The sequence below is a fragment of the Vulpes lagopus genome, chromosome X, assembly GCF_018345385.1.
Source record: "Vulpes lagopus strain Blue_001 chromosome X, ASM1834538v1, whole genome shotgun sequence".
In the NCBI taxonomy this organism is placed as follows: domain Eukaryota; kingdom Metazoa; phylum Chordata; class Mammalia; order Carnivora; family Canidae; genus Vulpes; species Vulpes lagopus.
This window is the reverse complement of record NC_054848.1, coordinates 67,078,500-67,094,887: the sequence shown is the minus strand read 5'-3', so window position 1 is coordinate 67,094,887 and position 16,388 is coordinate 67,078,500. Positions and strand designations below refer to the sequence as shown.

At 35.2% G+C, this 16,388-nt stretch overlaps 1 protein-coding gene across 1 annotated transcript in view; it reads right to left on the bottom strand.

Moving 5' to 3' along the window:
• The window catches only part of DACH2 (dachshund family transcription factor 2), a 688,250-nt gene that overhangs the window by 354,741 nt on the left and 317,121 nt on the right, over window positions 1-16,388 (bottom strand). The window contains exon 3 of the mRNA XM_041740435.1: window positions 13-125. Within this exon, the coding sequence (XP_041596369.1) occupies window positions 13-125 (113 nt within the window). The remainder of the gene's footprint in view (window positions 1-12; window positions 126-16,388) is intronic.

Below are 16,388 nucleotides of genomic sequence, written 5' to 3'. Positions count from 1 at the left end.
GGATTTTATTACCTGTTGGAGTGATAAGTCCTGGTGATAAAAGGCCAGAAACTGAATGAGGCAGAAGGCGAGCATTGTCCTGCAACACTCCCAAAGAACGCTTAGGAGGCCTGCCAGGCCTGGAACTGTTGAAAAACAGACAAAAACAAAGATCAAGTTAAAAATGTACTCTTTTTGGAAATACCTTCACTTGCTACATTTGCCTCCTCAATCTTTAATTACTAAGAGTGATAGAATTTTATTTTAAAGACTATTTTCATTGATTACCAAAAGACCAATCCTTTCTTTTTACTAAATTTGCCAGCGTAGTTATGGCAAACACTAAAGCCATAAAAGACTAGTTTTTAGCTCAGATACTTTGCAATACAGCTTACTTGTTCTGAGAAACCCAGTTATCTCCTGTCCCTAAACCTATATTTGATCCCTAGTATTAATACATGCTACGGAGATCTGAGATAGTGACTCACAGAATTCAGATTGGATAGAATGTGAAGTGATTAAGTCTCTGTACAGAAAGGTAAAGAGATGGAGAATAAGATGTGATTTTTTTAAGCATTACCACAGCTGCTAGGAGACCACAAAGAACAAAGGACCCCCACTCTCAGTAGAATCTACCTATTATTTAAACCAGGCTACATAACCAGCAGTGCACTCTCTTGGGGTGGCTGTACTAACAAAACCTGCTACTTTTGCTATCTAGGCTGTCTTTACTCATAGATTTATTAGTGTTTTTAACTGATGAGTTAAGGCTAAACTTATAGATTAACCTGATCTATTCCATTTGCACATTCTTCACCCTGGTGTGAGCAGTTCAGGAACTGCAGTTGCAAATGTTAATCCATAAAATAATAAAATAGAAGGTCAGTGTCTGGCTTCCATGACTAATAAAGTCAGTGTACTGAATACATCATTTGGAAGCTGCCATCACATTGAAGAGACTTACAAGTCATTGAACATTAGGATCAAGTTATTCTCAAGTCATCCAGTATATCTCAAATATTACTTTCTAATGTTATCTAACATATTTCTCTTGCTTTTTATTAAAAATGTAGTTTAAAACCTGAATAATAGGGCTTTTGACAAACTATTGAAACATACTATATTAAATAGCCCAAGCCACAAAAATGTATGAGGTTCAGATACAGAGCATTTCCAAAAATGACTTTTGGTTCATACACCAAAAAATGAAGTTAAACCTTACTCTATCAGTTTTGCAGTAGCAAAGTGCTCCATCAATGTAAGACAAACTCAGCTTTTTAAATGAAGACGTTTAGCAACCTTACACAGAGGTACCATTGCCCAATTCATTTTTCATAAACTGCTGGTGTTACTTTCTTTCATTGTACATCAATATTGTATATCAGTCTAGCATGAAAGATTCTGTGCTTCTTATGCAGTTTTAATTTTATAAACTGAGTCTCCCCTCCTTCTTTCTACTTCATTCTGAGCCAGAACTTACTTACTTTAATTCAGTATTATCCTGTTTGTCCTTACCTGGTTTTATGGCTTTCTCTTTTAAGGAAGTGTTAAGACAAAAGAGCTATTTACTTCAAATGCCCTAAAAGATCCCTAGGTCACTAAACAATTCATCTTTGTATTTCCAGTCATTAAAAGTTGAATAATCTTCACAAATCTACACTTGCTAAATGCTTGTCTTTTCATTTATCAAAACACAAGCCTCCTACCTTTATTTAAGTCTACCATATTACTGTAATTTTCCAATGTAAACATTTCAGTGCTGTTTTCATGCTCACCGTGACTTTCAGACTGCCTCCAGAACTTAGCAGCCTGAGGCTCCTTCTATTTCCATATAATGAACCAGTTGTTGACAGTGCACTTTGAAACCTTTAAGGTTTAACTAGTTTTGTTCCAAATTTCTTGGCCAATCTCACAATTTGAAGTAGCTCTTTTCCAGTGAGGTGACTCAAGTTTCAGAGGCATTAGAGGTTTCTCAGGTGGTTCTACCTTAAATTCCAAGATTTGAAAAAAATTGGTAAAATTTCCCACCATCAGATCTATATTGGAGAATATAGATGCATATATATATATATATATATATGCATCTATATTCTCCATCTTAACATCCTTTTCAGTTGACTGGTTGGCATGATTAATTAAGTCTCCCCAACAGGAATATATGCTCTATGAATGTGGCATATATCTCTGGTTTTGTCACTACATCCTGAGCAATTCTCATGGTATCTAGCATACAGTAAGGCTCAGTAAATGGTTAATTAACTTGGTTAATAGGAAATATTTCATTATTGCTACACTTTCCAAATATCCCTTAAATTGTTCTATTCTCCTTGACTACATGAATAGAAAGCTGGTTGCATCATTTAGTCATCAGGTAATCATTTTTAAGGTCTTGGACTCCATAATAATTATAGGAGCTTCAAAATATGACCCACTTAAATCTATGCACAAGTTTAAAGAAGGGTAAATGCCATTATCTTACCTCTGAGAGACCCTGCAAGCTTCAAGAACCACTCAAGAACTAAAGGTCCCTGGAGTTATACATGGTGATATATATAAGGATTATAAAGGTTAAAATGGAAGCTTGACAAAGGCAATAGTTTTGGTCCCTTTGTTCACTGATATAGTGTGAATAGCTAGAACATCTTCTATCTTTGAGGAGCTTATGGTCTAGTGATAGAGATGTGTGTCTGACCTGTTTAAAATTTTGATTAGTGACTCAGTAGGTATGATTGTGTGATATCCAAACTTGTTTAAATTTATTAGTGAGCAAAAATCACATCCGGATGCCTTTGTTTCTATTTTTGTAAAGAATACTTGGGTATCTAAAATAAATTAATTAGAACCGGGCAGCCCCAGTGGTGCAGCGGTTTAGCACCGCCTGCAGCCCAGGGTGTGATCCTGGAGACCTGGGATCGAGTCCCATGTCGGGCTCCCTGCTTCTCCCTCTGCCCGTGTCTCTGCCTCTCTCTCTGAATGAATAAATAAATAAATCTTTAAAAAATTAATTAGAATCAAATTTGGCTTTTTAAAAAAGATTGTATTTATTTATTCATGTGAGACACAGAGAGAGAGAGAGAGAGGCAAAGACACAGGCAGAGGGAGAAGCAGGCTCCATGCAGGGAGCCTGATGTGGGACTCCAGGATCACTCCCTGGGCCGAACGCAGGCGCTAAACCACTGAGCCACCCAGGCATTCCAATTAGAATCAAATTTGTAAAAGAACTTTATAATCAATAAAGTTCCATACTAATAGAAGATAGCTTTATTTTTACTTTTAGACCTAATGATTCTCTGTAGTAAGGCACTCTTAGCACTAAAGTTGCCGCATTTTTTTCTTTAGTACATTTAGATAGAGTATATTATTAGTTTCAGATGTAGTGCTCAGTAATTCATCAGTTGCATGTAACACCCAGTGCTCATCACATCTCATGCCCTCCCTTAATGCCTGTATTTCTTTTCAAAGAACAGAAGTCTAACAATATGATGCAAGACTATGGAGGACTCTGTAGAAAGTTGGAAAAGATCATTCTTAATAGATGATCCTGCTATACTTCTTATCCTTAAGAGCTTCATTAGCATCAGGCATATATTTAGCATATTAATCAAGACAAATAAACATGTGGTGATTTAACTAGAAAACTGTTATTTGGATGACAATTTAATCAGTGTAGATTGAAAGGTCCATCAGTGCAGCATTCTATCTCTGCTGAAATATCGATTGTGTTACTGATTTCAGTAATGTTTTATTTTACAGGGAACAAATAAGCATGAAATTACTCTTTAATTGAATGATAATTGCTTGTTGGCAATTATTGGTTTCTGTTTAATTACAAAGTTATTTGCACTCTGTAAAATAAAACAGCTTTTTTTTAAGTTTTTTTTTACATTTTTTTTTATTTATTTATGATAGTCACACACAGAGAGAGAGAGAGAGAAGCAGAGACATAGGCAGAGGGAGAAGCAGGCTCCATGCACCCGGAGCCCGACGTGGGATTCGATCCCGGGTCTCCAGGATCGCGCCCTGGGCCAAAGGCAGGCACCAAACCGCTGCGCCACCCAGTGATCCCAATAAAACAGCTTTTAAAAAAATCCCACCCAAATGGTTCAGTGGATGTATCACCCATGAACACTATCAACAAAAGTTGTTAAGGTATAAGGCAAACAACCCAACAAGTTAGCAAAACTTCTATTGAGTAGCTAAATCTTTAAGAGCTTCAGTTTATTGAATAAACATTAGATGGTTACATCTAATTAACAGGTGGTTTGTAGGGAAATCATACCAAAAAATCAAGATTTTCTCTAATTCCAGGTCATTCTTTAACATAATTTATCCTGATATGCATTTTCCCCCTTTATTCTGTAAACTTCTTTTTTTAAAAAAGATTTTATTTATTCATTAATGAGAGACACAAAGAGAGAGGCAGAGACATAGGCAAAGGGAGAAGCATGCTCTCTGCAGGGAGTCCAATGCAGGACTAGATCCCAGGACCTGGGGATCATGCCCTGAGCCGAAGGCATATGCTCAACCACTGAGACACTCAGGCATGCCTGTAAACTTCTTTAGAAGAAATAAAACAAGCCAGCTTCCTGAGGTAAAAGAATAAACCAACTTGAAATATATATCTACAGTATTTCATATCTCTGCAGTTGAAGTTTATTACCTTCAGAGCATTACCTCACAGTTTATAAACCTTGTAGAGTTAGTGGTTCCCTCCAAGGGAAATTCAGTAGGTATTCTGGTATCAATAAAATATGACACATTCTATGATATACCTATCCCATATTGTAATAGGTAAAGTAGCTAATACTTTGCTCATTAAGATTATGAAATTTCACCATTGGAGTTATTTTTACCTCATGTTATCAGTCATTTGTATATGAATCAAGGAATAAGCAACTGAGTAATGTGAGTGATTTTGTTTTTCAAAGAATAAAACTCTTGTTAATAAATTAGTTAGTGATGACATGAACCTTTGGGAATTTAATACCAATCATATGGTCAGGACATGATATAGTGAGGAATCAATCACAAATCATATCATCCTCTTCAATGAAAGCTTGGCTTACTACTTTTAAAGAAATATTTGTAACATTCTGGACAAATTTATCAAATTGCTGAAGATATAGTGACAGTTAGAGTGGCATTAGCAGCCACTTGTAAGACCACTGCAATTGGCTACTTGTTAACAATGACCTGGGACTCACTTTTCATAGCTATCACTGATATTTAAAATCCCTTGGGATAATCTCTGAATGCATCATTTTCTTCACTCACATTAGAAGCCAAGAATGACATTAGCTTTGAAGGTGTTGTTTACCTTACTGTGAGAGTACTGTTCTTTCAATGTGCTTTTTAAATTAAAGAAGAATATTTTGCCACAACAGTAAAACTTTTAATTGCATCATGGATTAATAATAATCTCTTAGGCCTGACATTTATTACAACATTTCAAGGATGCCAATGGTAGTTAAACTACCTGACCTCTCAGTGTTTACAAAGAGAAACAAACTCTGACTTTATAGCAACCTGAATCCATCTTCTCTTAGTGTTGGCAAACTGATAATTTGTCTAACTAGCACACTGGATTGTATTCCCAACCAGATCAAAGGCAGAAGCAACCAATTCAGCAACTGGGAGAAAGTCATCCATGCAAAATGGGCAATTAACATTAATCTTAATGAAATTGTTCAAGATGATAACTAGAACCTGGTCATTATGGTAACTCTCATAAAATGGTGCTTATGTTAAGCTGAACATCAATTGGCCCTTGTTTCATGGGAACTGAAAGTGTGGCTCATCATGTCTCTAGGAGCTATCAATACAAAGAACAAAAATACACACCAGAAGCAAGACCATTTATATTCCACTACCATTTACTTATGTTTTCAGGTTTTTTTTATTATAGTTGACACTAATAATATCAGGTATGCCTTTTTCAGTTGTTATAGGCAATCTAAAACTCAAATTCGGATATAATAAAATCATCAACACCAGCATTCCATTAGAGTTAGGGAAGTTAAGGAAATTAAGCATAAGGGAATTCAAGGGATAAAAGAAAACCTCCACTTGTTAATGGGTCACACATTATAATATCAAGGGTCATGTAGAACAACCTATGTTTATGCATTAATCTTATAATTGTGATAAATTGAATTATTTATATCTATTATCTTAAATTATAATGTTTCATTTCGTTGCTAGTGGAGTTTCTGTTTTTCCTTCAATAAAAAAAGAAATCTGATGTAATAGACAATTTAAGGGTTGACTACTCATTTTGGTAGAAAGTGTAACTGTGAAGTTATTTTATACTTCATTTACTTGACTCTGCTCCCTATTTGAAATTAAGTGTGCTGCAGGCCTGGTTGTTAGCACCTTTAAACAAGTTTATTTTTTGTCATAAATTGGCTGAATTCTAATAAACATTTTAGAATAATTAACAAAGATCATATAACAGAAATGCTGGTGCATGACTTGAATTCTTTTTGTGGCCTCTTTTTGTTCTGCTTATGTAATTCCTATTAACTTCAGTGGAATCAATGCACCTTAGTAAATCTTAGAGTAAATCAAATTAAATAAACATTTCCACTTCTAAACTCTATCATATCACTGTCAGATACAATGTTTTTAAAATAAAGACATTCTTAAATTCAAAGAGTGTATCACTGTGTAAAACTTCTGATATTAAGAGAATGGATAAGAAGTTAACATTCACATTTGGATACATTCCACTAGTATCTCAAATTCAATATATGCCTCCTGAAATCCTACTCTCCAATCCTTCTTTTTCTTGTTTGGTCATCAGTACAAGCATGCTCTCCTCTTGGTTGCCAAAACTATAAACTTGAGGGTAATTTTGATTCTCCCTCTTCCTCTTCCTTCATTTTCAGTCTCCAATATTTCTGCTCCATTATTATATGTGTTGTAGATTTCCATCTCCATCTATTGCTAACATCTTAATTCAGGCCCTCATTATTTCATGCCCAGGCTATTTTTAACAGTGTGATTCATTGTTCCAATCCATTCTACATAATATGTGCTATGAATTTTGGTGAAACATTTCTTTCATTATGTCATCTTTTGCTCTAGAACCTTCAATACTTCCTGACTGCATACAAAACAAAATCTAAATGCCTCAGTCTGGCAAACTCTCCCAATACATATTTCTTCCCTTTCTCCAATTACCTCTTAAATGAGTCTTCTATTCCAGCTGGAAGAGTTCATTCACTGTCTACTAAGCATAGTATTTGACACTAGAGCCCTTTCATTGTGAAACATTTTCAAGGTATCAGAGTTCCTGAAGACATGCTTTGTTAAGTTCCACTGCTTCAGGAAGGCTTCAGTGTAATCTGCTGTAACTGCTCCTGCTTTCCTGAAAGGCCAGTGACTTTAATTTTGTATCATCATTTACAGCTTTTCTTAAATTGTTATCACAAAGGGCACTTTAGTGGGACCTATTAGCATTAGGGAACTTATTTCAAATAACCAAAATATTGTTTTTCATGTCTGGCAAATGAAGTCACATTGGTCATTATCAGTCTGTTTAGACCCAATAAGGATCTCAAAAGTTAATATTTCAAATTTTAATATTGATCAGAAAATGCAGGAGCATGACTTTAATATCACAACTCAGGAGAGCTGAGGAAGTTGAGCAAGATCTTTAAGAATGCTATCACTATTAACCTGTCTGTGTTAGTCTCTATGGTTACGGGTATAGCCTGGAAACACACATTCAATTGATAAACACAGGTGCTAGTTTCCTTGTTGATTTATTTTTTTTCCAATTTTGCATGGATAAATATTACTGACTCATACTAAAATAAAACTAATTTAAACTATCTTATATATATTGAGTGTGGTACAGTGGAAAGCTCTAGAAGTTAAATCTGAGTTCTAATTCCAGTTGTGTTAGGCAGAATTCCAAAATTCTCCTTCATCCCAAGATTTTCAGCCCTAATCACTAGAGCTGTGAATATACTATACCTGAGATTGCTACAATTACATGGCAAAGGGATTTTGTACATCTGATTAAGTTAACTAACCAGTTGAGTGTGAGTTAATCAGAGGAGATTATCTATACGGATCTAATCCAATCATATAAACCCTTTAAAACAGAAAGGAAGTCAGAGAACATACCATTGTTGGCTTGAAGATTGAAAAAGCCATACATCAAGAAATGCATGTAGTTTCAAGGAGCCAAGCACAAACCTGGGCTTAAAGCAAAGAAACAGGTATGCAAATCCTACAATTGAACTAGATTCTGCCGAAAACTTCATTGAGCTTCTGAGTAGACTCTTCCCCAAATCTTCCAGATTTTGAGCCCAGCCTGTCATCACCTTGATTTCAGCCTTCCAAGGCTGAGAACTTACTCAAGCCTCTCCAGATTTCTGATATATAGAACTATGAGGTAATAAATGGGTGTTGTTTTGAGTTGTTAAATTTGAGGCAATTGGTCATACAACAGGAAACTAGAACACCAGTTCTGCCATTATTGAGCCGTGTGACCTTGGACAAATTACAAGACTATTTTAGATGTGCTTTCTCACTTTAAGATTAGAGATATAAGCTAAATAATCTGTGAATCTGATCATTAGAACCACGTTACATTTCTGGTCTAATCCATTAACTTCAAAGTATGCCTAGCTTTCCACTTTATCTGTCAATTTTAGCTTATATTTTAAGTTGCATTAGGTTTCTGGATTGATTATATGGAAAATTACCCAAAAAAGAACAAACTATGTGCGTAATGCCATAGTATCATCCTCACCTGATAATTGTATGTAATTAGTCAATATATATGAACACTGGTTTGAAAAGTTAAAAGTGCTATACAACTTAAAAGGAAGAAAATTCTGACAGATGTTACAACATGGATGAACCTTGAGGACATTATGCTCATTATGCTTGAGGACATTAAGAAATAAGGCAGTCACAGGGACACCTGGGTGGTTCAACGGTTGAGCATCTGCCTTTGGCTCAGGGCGTGATCCCAAGTGTAGGGATTGAGTCCCACATCAGGCTTTCTGCAGGGAGCCTGTTCCTCCCTCTGCCTATCTATGTCTCTGCCTCTCTCTGTGTGTCCTTCATGAATAAATAAAATCTTTTAAAAAAGAAAAAGAAATAGGCAGTCACAAAAAGACACATACTGTATAATTCTACTTATATGAGGTATAAATAGTAGTAAACTTCTAGAAATAGAAAATAGGGATGTGTTTGCCTGGGACATGGTGGGAGTCAGGGGGTTGGGGATGGAAAATTGCTCAGTAAAGTATAGAGTTTCAGTTTTGCAAGATTAAAAAGTTCTAGAAATCTGTTGACAATGTGAATATAGTTAACACTACTGCACTGTACACTTAAAAATGGTTAAGATGATATATTTTATGTTATGTATTTTACCACAAATTTTTAAAGTGCTATACAAATATAAGGGAGTATTGTTACTATGCTTAGTTATTAATAGTTAAAATTTCCACAGAGATCATTTTGAATTCCAGAAAAATCTACGATAAAAGATACACCCCACAGTTTACATATTAGAAAAGTAGTATTCTCGTCTGAATGCTAGTAATAAAAGAATTACCAACTCTCGCAACCGTCTCTTACCACATGCTTAATTTACATCCCAAGAAGTCCTTACTTCTAAGATAGAATTCAAGAAGAGTTCAAGCTTTATATTTTAATTTCACAATTCTAATTTTTCTTAGGCAACCGCAATACATGTTTACATACAGATTTTTTTCACATTATTTTCTCTTCCCCATTCATTACTTTGACAGGAAAATATTTTTTAGGCATTTTCTCTCCCCACAAAATACTTTGCCCCACATCTGCCTTAGTGCTTTGAAATAATAAGACAATTTTCATCAAAGAATAGATCATAGCAGTTCACCAGGAAATAGAGAACTGAATTCTAATTTTTTTGTTGTTGATTGTGGCATGATCATGGATAAATTACTAGATTTTAATAAATGGGCATGAAGAGCTTTAACGCTGTTGTGGCAGTGGACATGCTTAGGACTAACTGGATGGTCTCATAAAGTTCTTTGCTGTCCCTCACTTTCATTTTGAAGTCAGGTAAATCTGGGTAGATTCAAATGCAACAAGTAAATCCTGAGACACAGCAGCCTGGTTACAGATTAACACCCTTTTCCAAAAAGTCATTTTTCTCCCTAAATCATGGTTTCCACAAGACAGCACAATTTGACAGGCCAGCAATGGACTGTGAATTTGGTCTGTGACTCTGAGACACTCAACCTTTCTATGCTTCAGTTTCATCATCTGCTATATGGGTACTGAAATCATTTGATTCAAGTAATTATGAGGAATTAGAAATTATTTTCTCTAAAATCATCCATAATTAAATAATGCACAAGGAGAGAAAAGAAACAGCCAATGTGTGAACATTTTTGAGCAGAATTTTCCAATTTAAATAGATTCTCATTTTATATAGTAGTGGTATATTGTACCATACAATTACTTTGATAATGTCTTTATAAGGGTATTCCTGGAGCTGTTTATTCCTTTTTCAGTTGTTCTAAGTCAAAAACATTATCACTTTCATTATTTAACTCCTCAAAAATATCCTTTAACTTCACTGTCTTCAAGTAAACAAAATTGCCAAATCCCACAGCTGGCCAAGATTATTGACCTATTTCTCTCTAGCTTCCACGCTTCCCCATAAGAGAGAACCTTTTCCTAAAAACATGGTATTTTCCTCCATACCTATAACTTATGCTTTTAACCATAGAAAAAATAAAATCAATGTAATTTGCAAAATCAATGGTCTGCTTTTTAATATCCTCTCATGAGTACATTTGATTCCCACTAGAATGTTTTACCATTTTCTGAGAAAAAATGAAATTAATAGCCTACAACTAATGTGGGTCTCCATTTCAGGTGAGAATCTCTTTGACACTACTGATGTTGAGTTGATCCTACAAAAAGGCAGGGTTGCAAAAAGGGCAATCCTTTTTTTTTCTTGAGGTAGATCATTTTTATTGTAGTGTAATTCAACTGGCAATACTCATTTTCTTCTTTTCTCTCCCTAAAAGTACTTCACAACAACCTAAACCCTAATCCCAGTCCTAGACTGAGTACTGAAATTTAGTAGTGAACATTTAGATGTTCACATCCTACCATTCCTGATTATAGACTGAGCCCTCTCTTCTGGCCATAGATGGCCACTCTCCCAACCTTAGCTATGCACAGAATCTTAAGTCAGACCACAAAAATCCCTGTGTATGTCCAGAGAGTGACCACTATTGAGGACAACTAGTTATCTCACAATGACCCCAGAAGGGAGCAGAGGAAAGGAGAGGTGGGAGATCAACTTAGGTCTGTTCTACATGGGGTCTCAATTCATTGTGCATGGCTTTCCAAGGATGGGTAGGAGGCATTTTTACCATAAAATATGATCCATTCCTTTCAGTTTCCTTAGCAACAGGATGCCAGTCAGCAGACTGTAATTCAAAGATTCATCTTCTTTGCTATAAAGGAATTGGGAGCAGTGGGAAGCAGAAGGACTTCTCAGCATGAGGTAGAATTGATGGAGTGGTTTGAAGATGAGGAAACCAAGCCTGCAGAAGGAGGAACATCAGAAATGCTGCCCTTCTTGCATTTTCTTTGAAGCAGGGATTCATCCTACTGCTGAAGCTGCATTAATTCCTAATGCCAGTAGGAAAAAATTCAAATCATATGGCATGTTCTTGAATCACAGAGCTTGTTCCATGAGCAAAACATTGACAGTAGAAAATGAATCAGGACAGAAACAAGCTTATCCATAAGCTATCTTTAATTTCAATTTGTGTACAGGCCTGTAAGAATAGGATATGCTATTATGGATGGACACATTCCTGCTGGTTAAACCCACAGTATAGTTCAAGGTTAGAAAATGTCCTGATACACTCAATGTGGAAAACTGTAGTTTTACTGTGAGAAAATGAACATATACTCACACTAATGTTCACTGTTTAATATTTGATTTCACAAAATGTATCCCAAAATATAGCAAGGGAAATGGAATAAAAAACTTTAAAAACACTTTCAAAGTTTAGATGAGGATATTGTATTTATAAATGAGAAATAAGTATATGTATTTACTGGGTTTTTGCTTTTTTTTGTATCATGCCTTTATCTAGTCCAGTACTCTTATATTAATATTATTATAATTATTTTATTAGAAAATACTTTCTGTAAAAGAATCTCACAGTATATGTATTCACTGTCTTTGGACTTTCTCTTTCTGGGTGTTATTTATTCTATGTTTTGAGGAAATGCTATTTTCTGGCTTAGCAGACTAAACAATAGCAAATATTGTGTTAAATAACACCCTCTCAAGGCAGGAGAACATAGATAGAAATAAAACTTTGTACTCTAAAATTAAAAGGTTTTCATCACTGATAACTTTTTCTAAGATAAATTCAACTAACATGTTCCCATATATAATTGTTAAATACAATTTAAAGCCTCTCTTAAGCAGTAAAAACCTGTTGATTATTTCTTCTTTTTTTTGATTATTTCTTCTTTTTGAGAAAAAAAATTATCAAGATTAAAACCATGGAAGATTTAAAGTTCTTAAACACTTTTGGCAATTTAACCCCATCAAATAGGGCATTCTGAGAGCACTGTAACATCCACCTCCTCAAAGAGCTAGTGATGATCCTCACTCTAACACTCTTTCCATTATCAGAGCAGCAAGACATTTCCTGCATATTGTACAGCAGTTTCATCCTTTTAGGTATGAAATGTATTTTTTAGGTATGAAATGTATTTTTTTCCTAAATACATTTTTAGGAATGTATTTTTTTAATAATAAATTTATTTTTTATTGATGTTCAATTTGCCAACATACAGAATAACACCCAGTGCTCATCCCGTCAAGTGCCCCCCTCAGTGCCCGTCACCCATTCACCCCCACCCCCTGCCCTCCTCCCCTGCCACCACCCCTAGTTCGTTTCCCAGAGTTAGGAGTCTTCCATGTTCTGTCTCTCTTTCTGATATTTCCTACCCATTTCTTCTCCTTTCCCCTCTATTCCCTTTCACTATTATTTATATTCCCCAAATGAATGAGACCATAAGTTTGTCCTTCTCTGATGGACTAATTTCACTCAGCATAATATCCTCCAGTTCCATCCACATCGAAGCAAATGGTGGGTATTTGTCATTTCTAATGGTTATTTTAAATTCATCTCCGCTCCATGGTTAAGTGAGCAGTTTGTCCCACTCTGCCTATTGTAAAATCTTAGCAGTAAATAGACTATAGCTACTTGTCTACACTCTAAATTTCTTGTTGATGGACACTGTCTCTTATTGTATAAGTATTGCATGTTTGTGCCTAACATAGTTCTTGGTACAAAGTAAACATCAACTAGGAGGGAAGGAAGAAGGAAAGGAAGGAAGAAGAGAGAAATGGAAGGAGGGATCAGATAATTATTTTTAATGTTTTACCAGAATACTTTGTAACTTGCCATGTAAGCACTTTTGTGAGTTTCCTTTGAAACTTTGGAGGTAGAAACAAGATTCAAATATTGATTTTCTCCTGAACTCTCATAGAACTGGTTTATTTATTTTTTAACTGGTTTAAAATATCAAAAATAATGGGTGGCAGGGTGACCAATTAGTTTAACAAAAGAGCTGCACACTGAATATTTTTGCAATCTAAATTTAGAAAGGAAACTTGTTTTGAAAATTGGCAGAACAAAAACTGAAAAATGTATTTCCTTAGTTTCCTATTGAGATGAAAAGATTGATTCTGCTTCAAATGCAGTTATGAAGCCCTTCCACAAGTTTAGCTTGAAAACTGGAGAAGCAAGTTCAGCAAGGTTAACATAGTCTCTATTTAATGCTCAATCTACATTAAGCCACAGGAAAATTAATCATTCCAAATAAAAATAAAAGTAACAGTAAAAAAGGAAGAGGTTTTCAATTTCCCTAAACCCCAGCTGAGAGGCTATTGTATCCTTTATCCTTTTCTGCCTTCCAGAAAGTTAGTGGTTGTGTTTAACTTAAACTATTCATTAACCCTTCTTAAAAACAAACAAACAAACAAACAAGATTTTATTTATTCATGAGAGACAGACAGAGAGAGGGAGGCAGAGACATAGGCAGAGTCCATGCTGCAGCCCAATGTGGGACTTGATCTCCGGACTCCAGGATCATGCCCTGGGCCGAAGGCAGGCGCTAAACTGCTGAGCCACCCAGGCTTCCCTAACCCTCCTGATATAAAATACTATGAGATGATTTTCAGTGAATATTAGCTGCTAAAGGATAAACTCTCTAGCAGCTTCCTTTAAATTCCTGCAGTTACATGAGCATTTCACAAACCTGTCTTTACAAGCACACACATTATAATTTATACAATAAATACAACACGTTTTCACCTTAGGCCTGTTGCTAAGAATAATCATAGGGGATCCCTGGGTGGCTCAGTGGTTCAGCGCCTGCCCTCAGCCCAGGGCATGGTCCTGAAGTCCTGGGATCAAGTTCCATATGGGGCTCCCTGCATGGAGCCTGCTTCTCCCTCTGTGTCTGTGCCTCTCTGTGTATCTCATAAATAAATAAACTCATTAAAAATGAATAATCATTATAAATCTTTTTATACTTTTATAATAGAATAATTTTAACTGTGAAAGTGGCAGCAAAGGAAGGTGTTAAGAAACCATTTAAAATAATCTCTATTTAAATAAATAAATAAATAAATAAATAATCTCTATTTGAAAAATAAAATAAAATAAAATAATCTCTATTTGAATAATCTCCATTTGAATACAGGAAAGCCAATGAAGAAGAGAATTTGGTGAAGGTAGAAAATCAATTTTTGGGGTGAGAGATAACATGTCAAATGCAAAGCATAACGTATTAAACTGAGGGTGTGATAATCTCACCATCCCAAACACAACCTGTTTGCCTTTGTGCTTAAAGAGCAGGAAAACTCACAAACATTCTTCATTGGAATTTATTGGTAAAAAACCAGCAATGAAATACACATGCAAAAGGTTACTTACTGCTTGTACTTCCCATTAGTTGGAACTATCTAACAATTCAGAAACTATATTTTCCCTGAAGATAAATAGTATGCTAATTTGATTTGTTCTTTGTTACAACTTGAATGTATACAGTCTAGGAGTGGCTTCCTCCCCACTACAGATGCTTCCCTTTTGCTAATTACACACTAACACAGCAATTGTTAGTGCTCTAAAATTGGTAGTTAATCACTTCTGACTAAGAGTACTGCAGAAAATCTAAGTAAATTGTGTTCCAGACAAATTGCAATGAACACAAGATGTTTCCGTTCTCTTTTGAAACATTACACTGGAAGTTTATGGTTTATTTTTCAAGATTTCTACTTTAAACAAAATTGTTGTGTTTTTTTTATAATTTCATTCCTTGAAGGAGTGAGTTGGAGTATGGGATATGAAAAAGGAGTTCTTACAGGAAGTATGTCATAGGAAAAAGCATCTGTAACTCAAGACAATACTTTCAATATATGGAGAAATAGTATCTATTACCAAAGCAATGAATATTGGGTTAAAAGAGAATACAGATAAAAGCATGAAATCCAGGAGTCTTGTCTGTATGTATGAGGGTGTATATATGTACATAAACATAAAATAAGGACATAAGTGAGATAAAAAGACCCTGAATTAGATTTTGAGCTGTCATTTGTGCTTTCAAAGAAGTGATGTGCTTGAACCAACATGTGCTAGCTTGCAAGCATCAATTGTGTGTTTTAGCTCTTAATTTCTTGTTGAGGTTCTCATGTTGATAGCTTGAAATAGGTCATGGTGGAAATCAGCAAATACCACAAATCAGAGCTCCACTCCCACTCTAACCTTCAGCCAGTCGTTAAACATTTACCATCACACAACTGTCTGAAAGGAAAGGACTGTGGTCAGGTTTTCTAAATCAAATAATTCATTTGAACTTGCCACTTTCATTTTTATATAATTGAAGATAAAAGCATTATATCTGCAATGAAAAATAATGAAGACATTATAAAGTACCTTAAGTATGGGAAACATATCTATGTACCAAAATATATGGAAAGTTTATTTTCCCAACATTTAATAGCCATGAAAATGAGCATAGTTAGAGGCATGAAAGTGTTATGTCAGATTTGGAGCTGCCATTATTATCTCTCCAATCTTGGGCAATTCACCTAATCCCCCTGGGCTGTATATTTGTAAGCCAAAGATGCCAGTTTAAATGAATTCTATTCCTTATGTTTAATATTATAGGATCTTTGTGGTACTACCATAGTATCCTCACTTGCCTCCATACAGGTCTATTTTTTCTGTCTTTTTATGGGAGGAGATAGCACTCAGGATGGCTTATGGAGAACGCAGTAGTAACTCCCACCCATGTGGAGTCTTGATTTTTTTCTTTTGATATTCCTACATTATCATGAATTCTCA